The sequence below is a fragment of the Podarcis filfolensis genome, assembly GCF_964270895.1.
Source record: "Podarcis filfolensis genome assembly, chromosome: 8".
In the NCBI taxonomy this organism is placed as follows: Eukaryota; Metazoa; Chordata; class Lepidosauria; order Squamata; family Lacertidae; genus Podarcis; species Podarcis filfolensis.
The window spans coordinates 79,373,098-79,389,377 of NC_139611.1; the positions used below are offsets into that span (position 1 = coordinate 79,373,098).

Below are 16,280 nucleotides of genomic sequence, written 5' to 3' on the forward strand. Positions count from 1 at the left end.
GCCAACCATGAATTTCTCTGCCCACTTCTTTCAGTTGTCTGCTCACTGAGGTGATCATATGGCACAGGGTCTGTGATGTAAAACTCGGTGTCCAAGGCTGAAGTCCAGCATCCTGTTCCCCACAGTGACCAGCCAGAAATCACACTTGTAGAAGTGCCTAAAACCAGCCTGTAAAACTGGTTGCCCTCCATACCCAATGCAGTCATGCACAATGGATTATCAGAGACTCATTGAAACCAGTTTTTAATACCTGCTTGGAACTACAAAAATGGGATTGTCAAGCCCATGGCGCATCACTGGTGTGCCTGTGTTTTGCCTTGATGGGTCACAGATTGAGCAGATAAAGCTGTCTTGCCCTGAATCAAACCCCTGGTCTGTCTAGCCCAGTGTTGTCTATTCAACAGCAGCTCCAATAGGATTCAAACAGGGTTCTTTCAACCCTGAGATCCTTTTAGATGGAGATGCAGGGCATTGAAACTGTGTCCTTCTGTAGGCAAGGCATGCGTTCTACCACTGAGTTAGGGCCCATCCCCATGTGCAGGCCTGTCTTTAAAAACGCCTCCCCCTCTGATTTCAAGCACGAAATATTTGAGTCTAGGTGAAAGTGTATGTGAGCTGCTGTGCAAATGTCGTGCGGATGCGCATATGTGCAACAGGTCAGTGGAGTCCCTCAGAACCTCCTCTCATTCCTGTTGAGGTCTCTTCTCCATCCCATCCCTTAGCTTACCTATGGTAGAAAGCATCCTACTTCATAACATCCGTCTGTAACATTGCACCTGCTAATCATCTGTGCTCACCCTTCTCGCCACACACCATGTGTCCTTTTCTATGTGAAACGTGCTGGGGGAGGGAGACAGCGATGTGGAGCTGTTGGTTGGGAGCAGGTGTCGTTTGAACTGCGGCTGTGCCGAAATGTGCTGCTGCCATTTTGTCATGGTGGGGAGCCTCGGAGGCTCCTAAGAAAAGATGACCCCCGCATCAACACATCAAGAGGAGAGTCACAGAGCTAATGCAGTTCCTCTGGGCCCATTGCATGCTGAAGGCTGGGATAGCTCAGTCGGAAGAACAGGAGACCCTTAGTCTCAGGGTCGTGGGTTCGAGCCCCACGTTGGGCAAAAGAGTCCTGCATTGCAGGGGTGTTATGTACTGAGTTTAATAGGATCCAAAAGGCAGCAGTCTGATTGGTCCTAGAACAATAGGATTCAGAATGCAGCAGTCTTATTGGTCCTAGAACAATAGGGTCCAGAATGCAGCAGTCTGATTGGTCCTAGAACAATAGGATTCAGAATGCAGCAGTCTGATTGGCCCTAGAACAATAGGATTCAGAATGCAGCAATCTAATTGGTCCTAGAACAATAGGATTCAGAATGCAGCAATCTAATTGGTCCTAGAACAATAGGATTCAGAATGCAGCAGTCTAATTGGTCCTAGAACAATAGGATTCAGAATGCAGCAGTCTAATTGGTCCTAGAACAATAGGATTCAGAATGCAGCAGTCTGATTGGTCCTAGAACAATAGGGTCCAGAATGCAGCAGTATGATTGGTCCACAGCAGGCACCCAATCTAGCTCCAGGTGGAAGTGAATCCGCAACCTCCGAGTATATTTCAAAGGGGTTAGACTAGATGACCCCCGTGGTCCCTTCCAACTCTACACTTCTACGTTTCGACAATTCTGTGACCAGAAGCTACTGGCATCATGCTGACACACATGCGCCCTAACCACTGTTCTTTTCCCCTCCTCCTTTGCAGCATTGGCCAGTGGTGGAAGCCTGCCAATTACCAGCCTTGATGCCAGTGGTAACTTGGTCTTCAGTACCAGCGGAGGCACGACTGGAAGCCAGAGCATCGTGACTTCGTCGCTCTTCCTCAACCATGCAGGCCTGCCCTTGCTGAGTGCTGCCCCGGGAGGCGTGGGGCTGGTGTCGGCGGCGGCTGCTGCTGTGGCTGCCTCCATGCCCAGCAAGTCGCCCACCCTGACCTCCTCCTCTTCTTCCTCCTCTTCCTCCTCCTCCTGTTCCTCATGCAGCTCCTCCAGCGAAGTGGCGCAGACTCTGGGGCAGGCTGGTCCCGGATCCACCGAGCCGGATGCCAAGACGGAATGAGGGCTGAGGGGGGAGCATCCTCCCCGCCTTCTCGACACGTGGGGGTAGTAAGGAGCGGACGTACAAACCGACGAGTGAAACCAAAAAAAAAAAAAAAAACCAAACAAAGAATTGTCAGCAACAGCCAAACGAAAAACCAACCAAAAAATAACCCAAAGCAACCAAACAAGCAAAGCAAAAAGGGACAAAGGAAGAAACCAAAAAGAATTCCCCAAACTTTTAGTGTTCATTTTTTTTCCTTTTTTCTTTTTCCCCTCCGATGTTCAGGACAAAATGCCTTGCAAAAGGTGACTTTGTCAATTGTTTGCTTGAATTATTTTCATTGATTTCTCTTTATTTCTTATTCGCTAGTTTCCTGGACAGTTTCAGAAAGGAAACAAATAAATGGGGATCGGTTGTTCTTTTTTTTTTTTGTAAGAAAAAGAAAAAAAGAAAAAACACATTTAAAATCCTTAAGGGGAAAATGAATCTCACACCAAAAATCACCAGTCCTAGCTTCACCCAAAGCTTTTTACAGACTTTTCTAACTTCTGTGTCTGGTCGAATGTCTTTCAAAACTCTTATTTATTCTTATTTATTCTTTTACTTTTCTTTGGGATCCAGAAAGGGTTGGACAGGGTGGGGGTATATTGCTTTAATTTCAGGATCTTGCTATATATATTTTCCTTTTCCTTTTTAAAATGCTAAAATAATATCCTTTTCTGCTGTGTTTTTCGGAACAAACTTTATAGTTTAGAGGGATTCTCATGAGATACGAAGGCTAGGATTTTCAAAAGGCAATAATGAGAATTAGGTACCAACTTCCCATGATGGTGTCCTAATTGATGTCCTGCAATGATTATTATTATTTTGCATCTCTCCTTCTACCTGACTCAGCCTTGCAATGAACTAAAAAAAAACACCCAAGAACCTCTAGACCACAGCATCCTTTGACCAGCTTGCTTGCCAATGCATTCCTACATATATAGCCAATTCTGGCTTGAAAGGAGAGCTGGTGGTGGTGGGGAAACTGCTCCCTGTCTAGTTCCTTACCTCTGATTCTGATTCATTATAAGGCCAGAGTATCTAGTGTCTGGGCGAGAACTCTGTGCCCCTTCAGAGGTTGCTGTACTACATCTCCCATCATCCCTGAGCATTGGCCATGCTTGCTAGGGCTGATGGGAGCTGGAGCTCAGGAACATTTGGAAGGCCACAGTTTCCCCATCCTGATCTAGTGTATCGAATGCAGATGGAGGAGCCTAGGCATTGCCCTCTCCCTGTTACCCCACTGAGGACGGAATGAATTGCATCCATTCAGGAGTAAGCTTATTAGTAACACCTTGGTTACTCACAGGGTACAAAATGTAAATACTCATGTCTTTGCAAGACAAGAAGCCTTATTGAAAGTCTCAGCCTTCAACTGTATGGGCAGCACTAAACGTTTTGTTTTATCGGCTTTTTCTTTCTTTCGCCACTGTTCAATTTTTCTGTAGCTTTTCTTTTCTAAATTGATTTTTGCCTGGGGTTAGTATCAGGGGTTATTTTTCTGAAAACAGGGGATGTGTAATTTTTATTCTTATTCTTTTTATTTTTATAACTGTGTTCTGAAAAAAATAATAATACTCATATTCCAGTGCCTGACAAAAACCAAAACAAAACAAAACAAAAAAAACGGGAATTTCAGCATTCTTTACATTTTCCAGAAAAAAAACCAAAAATTGATAGACATCACTACAGAAAACAACAAGATGAAGACCACTGGGGAATAAAAATGAAACCACAGAAGAGGGATAAAAATCCCCCCTTTTATGTGGCTCACAGAGACTCGGAGGCGAGAGACAAAACTTTTAACCAAAAAGAACCAACCAAGTGAACAAAGGAAGCGTACAACAACAACAAAAACCCACCACACAAAAAACTTTTATTTGAAGAAGAAAGGATGAAAAAAATACGTGGGAATAAATGGGAAATCTTTACTTTCTCTGGTTAGACAAATGGCTCAACCGTCTTTCTCTGTCCTGAAAAAAAAATACCTCATGGAAAGGTGCGTTGAGAAGCCAAGATTTTATAAGTGGCAAAGAGACAAAATAAATAAAAGTAAAACGAACCAAATCAATGGAAGTTGGGAGGGTGAGATCAGAGGATCCTGAAACTTCCTCCCAGAAGTCTAGAAAGCTTTAAAAATGGCTTCTCAAAACGCTCTTTTTATTTTTTTTGTTTTTAAACTTTTATTTTGTACATTTTTTGTTGGTTTCCTTTATTTTATTTTTTTAAAAAACTGGTTGGTTTGGGATTTTATTTCTAAATGTGTTTGAGGGGTGTTTTTTTTTAGTCAATGTTTTGGGGGCTCTTTGAATGTTCGTCTTTTACTTTCAACTCCTGCGAACCAAAGTCTTGCTGTTGCAGAGAAGGAAGTTAGCCATGGCATACTGCGATCTGGTAGAAAACAAAAAACCAAACAAAAGGACAGAGTGGAAAAAAGATAAACAAGCAAACAAACAAAAAAAGAACTTTGAAACCTTTCTTAAAGGGAAAAAAAACCCTCGACCTCATTTTATCTCCTGCTTTTGCTGTGTTATAGCGTTCAGGTGGGTTTGAGATAACAAAAGAAAAAAAAATACTGTGAAACTTTCCAAAAATGAAACAAACAAACAAAAAACAGGAAACACCTAGTTTTAAAAGACTTGAAAAAAAAGTTTTTCATCCCATTATGTGCGTGAGTGAGAGAGAACCGGCGAGTATTTATCTGTCTCTTTTAAGATTCCAATCATGCTATTATGGTGGACATCTGGGGAAAAAAGAAGGAAAAACATTTGGGGAGTCCAATTTCTCTCTCTCTCTCTCTCATGTGCTACTGAACGTGTTACTAGGTGGAATGTAACTGTTTTAGTGATATTTGTTACTCTTTTTCTTTCTTTTTTTCTTTTTTGGGGAAAAAAATTCTTTTGGGGGGTATCTTCTATTTTTTTTTTATAGAGAAAATTCTATGTTCCGCTTTATCGCTTCTTACTGTATTAAAAAAAAAGACAAAAAAACAAACAAACGCTAAAGGTTTGCAACAAAAAAAAGATAAAAAAGGGAAAAAAACTAAACAAAAAATCAACAAAAAAAGAAACAAAAACCAAAACGTGTTTTTTTAAAAAAATTGATTCTAGACCAAAAATGACCCTATCTCCATGTGCGGAGCTGAGCGGTGGGTGAATGGCATGGAGGGGAAACAGCCAAGATATATAGGGCAAGCAAAGGGTGATGGAAAGTTGGAAAGGTTGCTTAGAACCTGGAGAGAGGCGTTTCCTTTTTCAGAGAGTTGAAAGGGGAATGAGGAGTGGTGATGTGGGCATTCTTCCCTCTCTCTGCCTTCAAAAACCAGCTGGCTGTTTGACCAGAGGCAATAGCGGGGCAAGAGAAACAGAGTGAGTGATGTTGCCTGTCTCAAATCACTTTCAACTCTTTTTTTAAAAACAACAACAACGACCGGCTCTCTCCAGTTTTAGGAGTTGGATATATGGGAGGTTGTGAATTTTGCAACTGCGGACTCAAGCCAGAGGGGTACCCCCACTTCTTCCCTCACCCCCAAATTGGAGACTGTAAATGAGGACTAAATGCAGAGTTATCGCTAGCCTGGGGAGGGAAATTTTGTTTTGGTTGGTCCAGAGGAGAACTACGTGGTACTCATTTCAGATTTGGCCACTGGTCTTGTGGGGCAGGATGCTTCGCTGTCTCTGTAGCCATCCTTGCCTCTCTAGTCCACATACTCCCCCCCCCCCAATGGCTGGTAAGAGAAAACAGGCGTGAGATGCCAGGCTGCCCTCTTTGAAAAGCCGCCACATCTCTCTGTTCCGCCAACCTCCCGCGCTCCTAGGAGTTTCAGAACGAGGAAGGAAACAAGCTTTAAAGTACAGCTGTAAAACCAAATATTTGCTCACACGCCTCCGTGCCGGTGCCCGACCCAGGGTTGGGGGGGCACAAGGGAGGGGGGCAGGCTAGACCCCCTCCCTCCCCTCATAGTGCCAAGACACCCACCACAAGGCTCTTTGGAGATAGCCCGCCATATACCTCATATACTTTAATGATAAACCAAATAGAAAAGCTTTATTAAGGGTGTGTGCCGGACGGGTCTGTTTGGGGCGGTGGGGATCAGGTGCAGCATCCTCTCTCACCCCCAGGAGGGAAATCAGGAGGATGGCCAGGCCCCAAAAAGGTGATCCATTCCCTTAAAACCTTGGTGTCCTTTTACGGAGACTCTTTTCCCACTGTGTTGGAAGAGGAGACTCGGCCGCTTGGGTAAAAGAGGTGTCGGAATCGTTGTGGGGGCTAGATGAATCTCAGTGGGCCTTGTTTACATAAAGCGGGTTCTGCCCTAATATAACGGGCGCTTTTGCACCGGGGTTAATTGCAGGACAGCGATGGTGCCAGAACCTCCACTCGGGCGCTGTCCGACATCCAACGCAAATTCTTGACCGTAGATCCCACTGAAGGCTCCATGGAGCATCTCTCCCTTCCTGTCCTCCTGACTTCTTCTCCTGGGTGCTTGTTAGGTCCTCGGTGGCCTGTATCTGGGTCACGAGAGAAGGGAACCTCATGAGGCGCTTCTACACCAGGGAGGGTGTCTGTCACATTTTGATAGCCCTGGAAGAGTGGGTCAAATGGGCTGACCTTTGCATGAGGGATGCTGCTCCAGCCCCCGACTCCCTTACCACCACCACCCCAACAAGACTGGCCTGTTGCTGTAGCCAACCCGGGAGCAGTGGAAAAATCGTGTGATAACTTTGCCAAAGGTAGTTAGTTCCTAGTATTCAATTTTTATTTTTATTTTCATTTTTAAATCTTCCGGGGTCTGATCCTGTCTCGTTAATTTATTTGTAACTGTGGGGCTTAGAAGTGACTTGAAAAAAAAATTAATAATGATGATGATGATGATGATGATGATGATGATAATGTAACAAATATTCTGAGTGATTTTTTTTTATTTGTTATTTTATTTGGTTCTGTCGTGGTTTGTGTTTTTTTTTCCCTGTCTTTTTTTTAAATTAAAAAAACAAAAACAAAATAAAAATCTTGCAACCAAAGACGAGTTGAAAAGGAATTGGAAGTCTGTCATGGTGGCTGAATGGCGTTGACAGTCCTGTGGGGAATGTGATGAATCAGATACTCTCTTGCTTCTGTGGGATCGAATTTGGGGTGGGGTGGGGGCAAAATCTCCATCTGACTAATGAGGAACGGTAAGGAATCTCCAAGCACTTCCAATCAGCTCCTCATGGAGCGCTGGTCATTAATTCTGGCTTTGAAATGGCTCAGCTTTTACCGTTACAAAGTGCTGGTTACCTTATCAAAGGGGAAGGTCTTGTCTGTATCGACCACTGGCTCCAACAGCTGCTTTAATAAATATGCCCGTCAGAAAGCATCCTTTACTTTGCCTCTTGTTTCCAAGCAAGGATTGATCTCCCACTACTAGGCCAGGTCTTTCCAGACAGGAAATGACTCCGCAGGCTGCTTTCCTTCCTTGTCCGCAGTTGGGAAGGAAAGGAAGCTGCTTTGGTCCTGGGGTACAAGAGAGAAAAACAGCATGGAGCCCTGAGTATGTGCTACCTGGTTGGGGGGGGGGTTCTAAATTGTCTGCTGACATTCAACATGCTACTTGCTTTCCAGTGTAAAAGGGATGTGCAGATTAAAACATCTGATAATGGATAGCCGGCTGGAGCTGCTCCTGAAGCAGTTTTATCCAGTCCCTGGCTGGTGACCCAACCAAATTTAAATCGAGATGTGATTTTTTTAAAAAAAGGTTCCTCCCGGTTCCATTTGTATGGAAAATAAACCTTATTTTTTCAAGTTGTAAGAAAAAAGAAAGGCTCCATGTTTCAATCTTTGATTTCAGATGTGATGCGGTGACACTGTCTCAGCGATTGTCCTCCATTATTGTGAATCTGCTAATGTTAAAAAAAGGTAAAGGTAAAGGACCCCGACAGTTAAGTCCACTCGCAGACGACTCTGGGGTTGCGGCAGTCATCTCACTTTACTGGCCAAGGGAGCCGACATTTGTCCGCAGACAGTTTTTCCGGGTCATGTGGCCAGCATGACTAAGCCGCTTCTGGCGAACCAGAGCAGCGCACGGAAACGCCATTTACCTTCCCGCCGGAGTGGTACCTATTTATCTACTTGCACTTTGACGTGCTTTCGAACTGCTAGGTTGGCAGGAGCAGGGACCGAGCAACAGGAGCTCACCCCGTCGCGGGGTTTTGAACCACCAACCTTCTGATCGGCAAGCCCAAGAGGCACAGTGGTTTAGACCACAGCACCACCTGCGTCCCCAGTCTACTAATACTAGATGGCGTCAATTTATTATTGACGGGTTTGGACTAGAGGACCCTTAGGATCCCTTACAACTCTACAACTCTATGATTCCACAGCTTGACTCTCTGCGAGGTGTTTGGCTGTTGTGGCAAGATATACTTCCAGCCCTTGCGTAAGAACAGAGGAGATCCTAAGAGGCTGGCCATCTCCTTTCTAAGTGCCACAAAGATTCTGGATTTTCTAAGTTACATTGGGATGTCCATGTTATCAAAGGCTGGAGATTTATAGGTGACTCTTGAAGCACAGCAGTTGTTTCAACGTCAACTTTGTCTCTCAGAACCACCATGCTTCTATCCCTCACATGATTATTTGTAAATTAAGGGTTGTGGGTGGCGCTGTGGGTTAAACCACAGAGCCTAGGACTTGCCGATCAGATTGTCAGCGGTTCGAATCCCCGCGATGGGGTGAGCTCCCGTTGCTCGGTCCCTACTGCCAACCTAGCAGTTCAAAAGCACGTCAAAGGGCAAGTAGATAAATAGGTACCACTCCGGCGGGAAGGTAAACGGCGTTTTCGTGCACTGCTCTGGTTCGCCAGAAGCGGCTTAGTCATGCTGGCCACATGACCCGTAAGCTGTATGCTGGCTCCCTTGACCAGTAAAGCGAGATGAGCTCCACAACCCCAGACTGAACCTAATGGTCAGGGGTACCTTTACATTGCAACATATTTTAAAACCACATCCCACTTTTCATGATTTAGATCTCAAGAGTGGCTTCCTTCAATATCAATATCAATTCAATATCAATATACAATATGCAAAATTACAAACATAAATTTAAACTCAAAAATATATAAAACCCCAGATATTGAAAATCTCAGAAATTTTTACCAAGAACATGAAATAATTGTAAAACATCAGATAAGCATTTGTGATTTCTAATGGGATGGAGTTCTAAAGATTTGGACCCACAAAACTGAAGACATGACTTGTTCTTGACATAAATCCTGCTTCTGATGTTCCCCAAGGTGATCTCATTAACTTGGGGTAAACAGATTAAACAGATACAAAATACACAAGTCACATGTTAATTCAAAATCTAGTTTTTACCCTATGCATTATCATTATTTTTTTATGCCACCTGTTCATATAATTCATAGGGATATAGATTCTACCTCTGTTCTTCAAAACATAACTTACATCTACTATGTTAAGCTGCAGCGATCCAGTTCTGCAAGGATGTGGGTTGCTGTTTTTTTAATAAAAAAAATTATAGTGTCCTTCAGCATAGCTGTCAATTCAATCATTTAAATATTTTTGCAATAGGTCCCCTTTTGAGGATTTCCCCACGTTCTTGCATATAAAACACATGTCACAATGAGAGTTTTCAGAATCATAAAACTGTAGAGTTGGAAGGGACCCTGGGGGTCATCTAGTCCAATGTCCTGCAATGCTAGAATCTCAGCTAAATCATACATGACAGATGGCCATCCAATCTCTGCTTAAAAACCTCCAAGGAAGGAAAGTCCACAACCTCCCGAGGGAGACCGTTCCGCTGTCAAACAGTTCTTGCAGCCAGAAAGTTCTTCCTGATGTTGCCTCGGAATCACCTTTCTTGTAACTGTATTTGTACTTGTTTTTCACTGTCTTTAATATAAATCAACAGACATATCACTGGGTCTAAAACTAGCTTTATCTAGACTTGACAGATCTGGTCACACACTTCTCTATGGAGAATCTGGATGACAGTACCAAATGGTTGCATTCGACTTCTCTGCACTTTCTTCCACGTTTATGTTTAGACTCACTTTCTGGTGATCCCCACCCCCCCCAAAAAAAACCTGCTGTTACAGTGCCAGCCTTTCCAGGGGACAGACAAGTGCCATTAAGGCATCTAAGAACTACAGTCATACCTTGGGATAAATACGCTTCAGGTTGAGCGCGTTCGGGTTGCGCTTCGTGGCGACCTGGAAGTAACGGAGCACGTTACTTCCGGGTTTCGCCGCTCGCACATGCGCAGATGGTCAAAATGACGTCACGTGCATGCGCTGACGCGTCTTACGTTATGTTCAGGATGCGAACGGGGCTCCGGAACGGATCCTGTTCGCATCCCGAGGTACCACTGTACTGTGACTTTAATTAAAAGTATTTTCCTTGCAGGCTCTGCCCCCTATTCAGTCTGCCTCTGAAGATTAAAGACTTGTAAAGTCAACTCCTGGCATAGTGGGTTTTTTTTAAGGGGAAAGGAAAATGAATTAAATAGAGGTTTCTTTTCCTTTCTCTGCCCTTTTGCTTATTCTACAGTATAGCAAAATAGCAGTTTTTCACAATAAAAGAAAGAAAAGTAATGTAAACCAGTAATTGAACTTGCCCTCCCGCATAGGGAGAACAAAAGGTGACTAATTAGGGTGCAGTTCATCATTAACCCTTCTGCTATGTTGTTCAGGAAGCGATAAAAAGGGCAGAACCTACAAAGAGGTTGCAAACATAGACTCCATTCATGTGGCAGCTCATTCCTTTTCCCAGACTTTTCCCTAACTGCTAATTTCTGCATTATATCTGAGCTTTCACATAACGTAAATGCCATTTCTGGAAACATAGCAGAATATAGTGCTGGTGCTTTTTTCAGTGTTATTTGGTTCCAGGGAAGCTCCATACCCTCCCAATATTTCTCTGATGAAAATAGGGGGCGGCTTCTGTAAATCTGGGGCTGTCCCTGGAAAATGGGGACATTTGGTGGGTCTGCTAAATACAGCAGTTCTCAATGGCATGCTGTTGCTTCCAAATGAGAAATTGTTAAGGTTTTCTAATGGCTGTTCCCATGGCTGCTCCCGGTTCCCTTTTTTCATGATCAATTTTAGCCTTTTCCCTGTAGAAGGCAGAAGCCCCTCAAGTTCTGGGACTTCTGCTGGAGTTTCTCAATGTTAATCAACCAAGGCTAGATTCTCCATATCGTATGCGTAGCAGATGCCTTTCAGACTTATTCCTATTCAGTCCTTAAGCCAACACCGTAGTCTTCAGATCGCTTGAGTTCTGGTTGATTTACAATATAATAATATAATAATAATTTATTATTTGTACCCCGCCCATCTGGCTGGGTTTCCCCAGCCACTCTGGGTGGCTTCCAACAAAGACAAAAAATACACTAAAATGTCACACATTAAAAACTTCCCTGAACAGGGCTGCCTTCAGATGTCTTCTAAATGTTAGGTAGTTGTTTATCTCTTTGACATCTGATGGGAGGGCGTTCCACAGGGCGGGCGCCACTACCGAGAAGGCCCTCTGCCTGGTTCCCTGTAGCTTTGCTTCTCGCAATGAGGGAACCGCCAGAAGGCCCTCGGCGCTGGATCTCTGCGTCCGGGCAGAACGATGGGGGTGGAGACGCTCCTTCAGGTATATTGGGCCGAGGCTGTTTAGGGCTTTAAAGGTCAACACCAACACTTTGAATTGTGCTCGGAAACATACTGGGAACCAATGTAGGTCTTTCAAGACCGGTGTTATGTGGTCTTGGCGGCTGCTCCCAGTCACCAGTCTAGCTGCCACATTCTGGATTAGTTGTAGTTTCCGGGTCACCTTCAAAGGTAGCCCCACGTAGAGCGCATTGCAGTAGTCCAAGCAGGGGATAACTAGAGCATGCACCACTCTGGCGAGACAGTCTGCGGGCAGGTAGGGTCTCAGCCTGTGTACCAGGTGGAGCTGGTAGACAACTGCCCTGGATACAGAATTGACCTGCACCTCCATGGACAGTTGTGAGTCCAAAATGACTCCCAGGCTGCGCACCTGGTCCTTCAGGGGCACAGTTACCCCGTTCAGGATCAGGGAGTCCTCCACACCAGCCCGCCTCCTGTCTCCCAAGAACAGTACTTCTGTCTTGTCAGGATTCAACCTCAATCCATTAGCCACCATCCATCCTCCAACCGTCTCCAGGCACTCACACAGGACCTTCACCGCCTTCACTGGTTCTGATTTGAAAGAGAGGTAGAGACACAATATATTTGTGTCCTCTCGAATCTCCCAGGAAACTTGGGTTTCCTTCACAGACTGAAGTTTTTCAAAGTTCTTCATGACTGAAGTGATCGGAACAGAGAAATTTATTTCCAGTATTTTGGGTTTTACATCAGTCACGGCTCCACACTCACTGGGACAGATGGATTTGGATGGAGCCCCCGCCCCCTGCCCGGTCACTATTTGATCTCAAAATGGTGATCTCATCTCAGAAACAGCCTTGTTGCATAAATTCCTGAAACAGCATTCTGGAGGGCGTGCTGTCCTTGCTTGGGGCAAGAGAGCAAAACTGCATTGCTGTTGCGGAAAGTGCCATTTGAGCCAGGAACATGAGAGCTTTTGAAAGGCGGCATCTGATTTCACAACAGGCAAAAATACCAGGCTGGCTAGGTGACTTGAGCGAGACTTATTGGAGTAACTACCTCTCGTTCCTGTGATCCACAAGCAAAATCACATACAGTATTTGAGATCTGAGGGAATGATAAGAATTCAAGGGTTACGCCCATTCTGTTACCAGCAGACAAAACTCACCAAAGAAAGACTCGTCTGGTAGACTTGGCTACAGATGGGGCTTAAATGACTTGCAGGGCCGGCCCTAGTATTAGGTAGATTGAGACTGCTGCCTCAGGTGGCAGGTTGTGAAAGGCAGGGAAGAGTACTTAGGTGCTGGAGAAGAGAAGAGGAGTTTTCTGGAACAGGCCAAGGGCCTGTTTATTCCAGGATCCAAATCCTGTTCTAAGTGGAAGCCCAAAAGCAGGACCTGTGTACAACAGGATTGTCCTTACTTGTGATTCCCAGCAACTGGTGTTTAGAGACATACTGTCTCCAACAGTAGAGGTTGAACAGAGCTGTGTGTGCTGTGCATTTGGCCTGTTTCTCCTAAACTGACCTACTGTTCTCAGGTGGGTGGAGGATAATGTCCCCATCACTACTTTGAAGTAAGATTCAGCGGGTCTGGTTGGCTTCTGCAGACAAATAGGGGGTGCTATTGTGTCCTTCATCTAAGGTAGCAGATGTATTGGGCTGGCCCCATTGATTTGACAGCTTCCTTGCCATGGAGATGCTAGGCTTTGGGGCCAGCGAGATTTTATTTTTTAACAGCAGGCCCTGTATTCTTTCTTTACACTTGGGCAAGCAGGCGGAAAGAAACAGCCACATGGCTTCTCCCAAAGAATTCTGGAAACTAGTTTGCTAAATGTGCTTGGAATTGTAGCTCTGCAGGGGCTAAACTATAACAGCTAGGGTTCTTTGGGGAAAGCAACACCTTTTACAGTGGTATAAATGTGCTTATGTATGTGACGAACCACACAATCAATGCTTGCTGTCACCCTTTCAGCAGTTTGAATGTTAGTTAGCCCAATAAACTAATGATAAAGGGAATGATAAGAATTCAGGGGTTATGCCCATTCTATTGCCAGCAGACAAAACGCACCAAAGAATGACTCATCTGGTCTTTTGTTCTGTTCGGGGGCTGCAAGGTAGTGGTAGTACCAGATATTTCATAATTTTTGAAAATGTTATGGGATTTCCTCCATTCCAAATCCAAGCATGGCAAACTCCATTTCTGAATTAATAGCTCTCAGCATAATTCTACATAAATAGCATGCTCTTTTAGCCAGATATGCAATTATCTAGGTTTTCTGCAGTCTAGTGCTATTCAAATGAATTAAGTTGTACTTTGCACCAGCAGACTCCTGCATTTTTATCAATACCTGATGCATTTCAAACACCAGGAGAAACAAAATTATAGAACAATCCTATGTATACTTTTTGCCAGTTTTAGTACCATTTTAAGAAAAAATAGCTTTGAAGCCTGCAAACATTTGAATAGTAAAATATGGTTCATTCAATCTGGAACTGGCCTGCTTTGTTTAATTCTCGCAGCTGTACGCTGAAGCCTCTTGACAATTCTGTTCGTCAGTCGAACAAGACAGTGACTTGCCCAGCAGTTGAGTGATGATTTGAGTTTCCAAGAGGGAGAAACAGCTGAAGACACAAAAGGCTGTGCTCACATTAACAGCTTAAAATACAGCCCAGCCTCATATAACCAACATGCTTAAATCTAATTAATACATGAAGGAGTTAATACCATAGAGTATGCTGTCCTGCCAGGCTTAGCTATGCCACTTCCCTTTACCTTGGGAGGAAATAGGTAATCAAGCCCTTGTTCACTCCCTGTTTATCTGAGAAGCTCAGTGTCCTCCAGCTCAACCACATGGCTTTCAACAGCCACTCTTGAGTTCCTATACCAATACTGTAGTCTAAGAACTTTGACCATTTAGTAATTAAGCTAGGTTTTGCTGCCAGTTTTTCTTATTGATATATGGAAAAGAGCATGAACCAGACCTTTGAAGAGTTTGTAAGTAAACCAATTTTTAACTTATCAAACGTGGTTTTTTCGTATGCAGGGGGAAGAGGGAAATTTTGGAATTCGCTTGAAAGGGCATATTTTAAAGGTCTAACAGCTTATGTTTGCACACTTTAAAGGTAAAGGTAAAGGGACCCCTGACCATTAGGTCCAGTCGTGACCGACTCTGGGGTTGCGGTGCTCATCTTGCTTTGTTGGCCGAGGGAGCCGGCGTACAACTTCCAGGTCATGTGGCCAGCATGACTAAACCGCTTCTGGTGAACCAGAGCAGCACACGGAAACGCTGTTTACCTTCCCGCCGGAGCTGTACCTATTTATCTACTTGCACTTTGATGTGCTTTTGAACTGCTAGGTTGGCAGGAGCAGGGATTGAGCAACGGGGGCTCACCCCGTCGTGGGGATTCGAACCGCTGACCTTCGGATCGGCAAGTCCTAGGCTCTGTGGTTTAACCCACAGTGCCACCCGCGTCCCTTTACTTTGTTACATATTTTGTGCCTTTAGCATAGCTCAATAGCTCAACCAGTAGAGCATGAGACTCCTAATCTCAGGGTGGTGGGTTCAAACCACACCATAGGCAAAAAGATTCCTGCATTGCAGGGGGTTGGACTAGATGACGCCTGGGATCACTTACAATCCTACAATTCTATGATTCTGCTGGGGTTCACTCACCAAAGAAGTATGTACTTGAGCGAAATTTGGATCTTGGCATCCAATGATTTCTCCTTTCTATATATATGCTAAATACACACACACACACACACACACACACACACACACACACGGATTGTGGCTAAAGCTATGTGCACACCGCTTCCCAAACCAGCAGCGGAAGAACTCAAGATGCAGAATAAGTTGGAGTGTACATGAACAATCTAACACTAACAATAGTCATATCCCTGAACGGTCATGGCTTCCCCCAAAGACTCTTGGGAACTGTAGTTCTCCCCCCACAAGCTACAACTCCCAGCAACTTTAACAAACTCCAATACCCAGAATTCTTTGGGGGTGGGGTCCTGCATTGCACATGTGATGTAACTTGTCAGTGTGGCTTCATTACAGGGGGTTGGACTAGATGACCCTTGAGAGCCTGCACACAGGGTGGTTGGGCGACAGGAAGCATCAGAGCCGGATTTAGGTTTGATGAGACCCTAAGCTACTGAAGGTAATGGGGCCCTTTGTAAGTCCAGCTGTCCTTTGTCAGCAACAAATTGCCACTGTTTTTTCATGTTGAATATATGCTATATGGTAATTTATGGACCTAATCGGTATCTAAAGCCATTTGCACATGTTGCCATGCAACCAGTCCATGCAGAAATGTGGTCCAACATACGCACCCTATATATGTTGTTGTTGTTTAGTCGTTTAGTCGTGTCCGACCTTCGTGACCCCATGGACCAGAGCACGCCAGGCACTCCTGTCTTCCACTGCCTCCCTCAGTTTCGTCAAACTCATACTGGTAGCTTCGAGAACACTGTCCAACCATCTCATCCTCTGTCGTCCCCTTCTCCTTGTGCCCTCCTATATATAGAAATGAGCA

General features: G+C 44.5%; 2 protein-coding genes across 12 annotated transcripts in view; one reads left to right on the forward strand and one right to left on the reverse strand.

The window, feature by feature from the left end:
- Window positions 1–7,151, forward strand: part of POU2F2 (POU class 2 homeobox 2) — a 106,651-nt gene extending 99,500 nt beyond the window's left edge. For all 11 annotated transcript variants that reach the window (XM_083627211.1, XM_083627214.1, XM_083627209.1 and 8 more), the window contains one exon: window positions 1,751–7,151. In XM_083627211.1, the coding sequence (XP_083483337.1) occupies window positions 1,751–2,103 (353 nt within the window). In that variant the 3' untranslated portion in view covers window positions 2,104–7,151. The remainder of the gene's footprint in view (window positions 1–1,750) is intronic.
- Window positions 1–16,280, reverse strand: part of LOC310768641 (zinc finger protein 574-like) — a 290,700-nt gene that overhangs the window by 144,814 nt on the left and 129,606 nt on the right. The gene's annotated exons all lie outside the window — the stretch shown is intronic.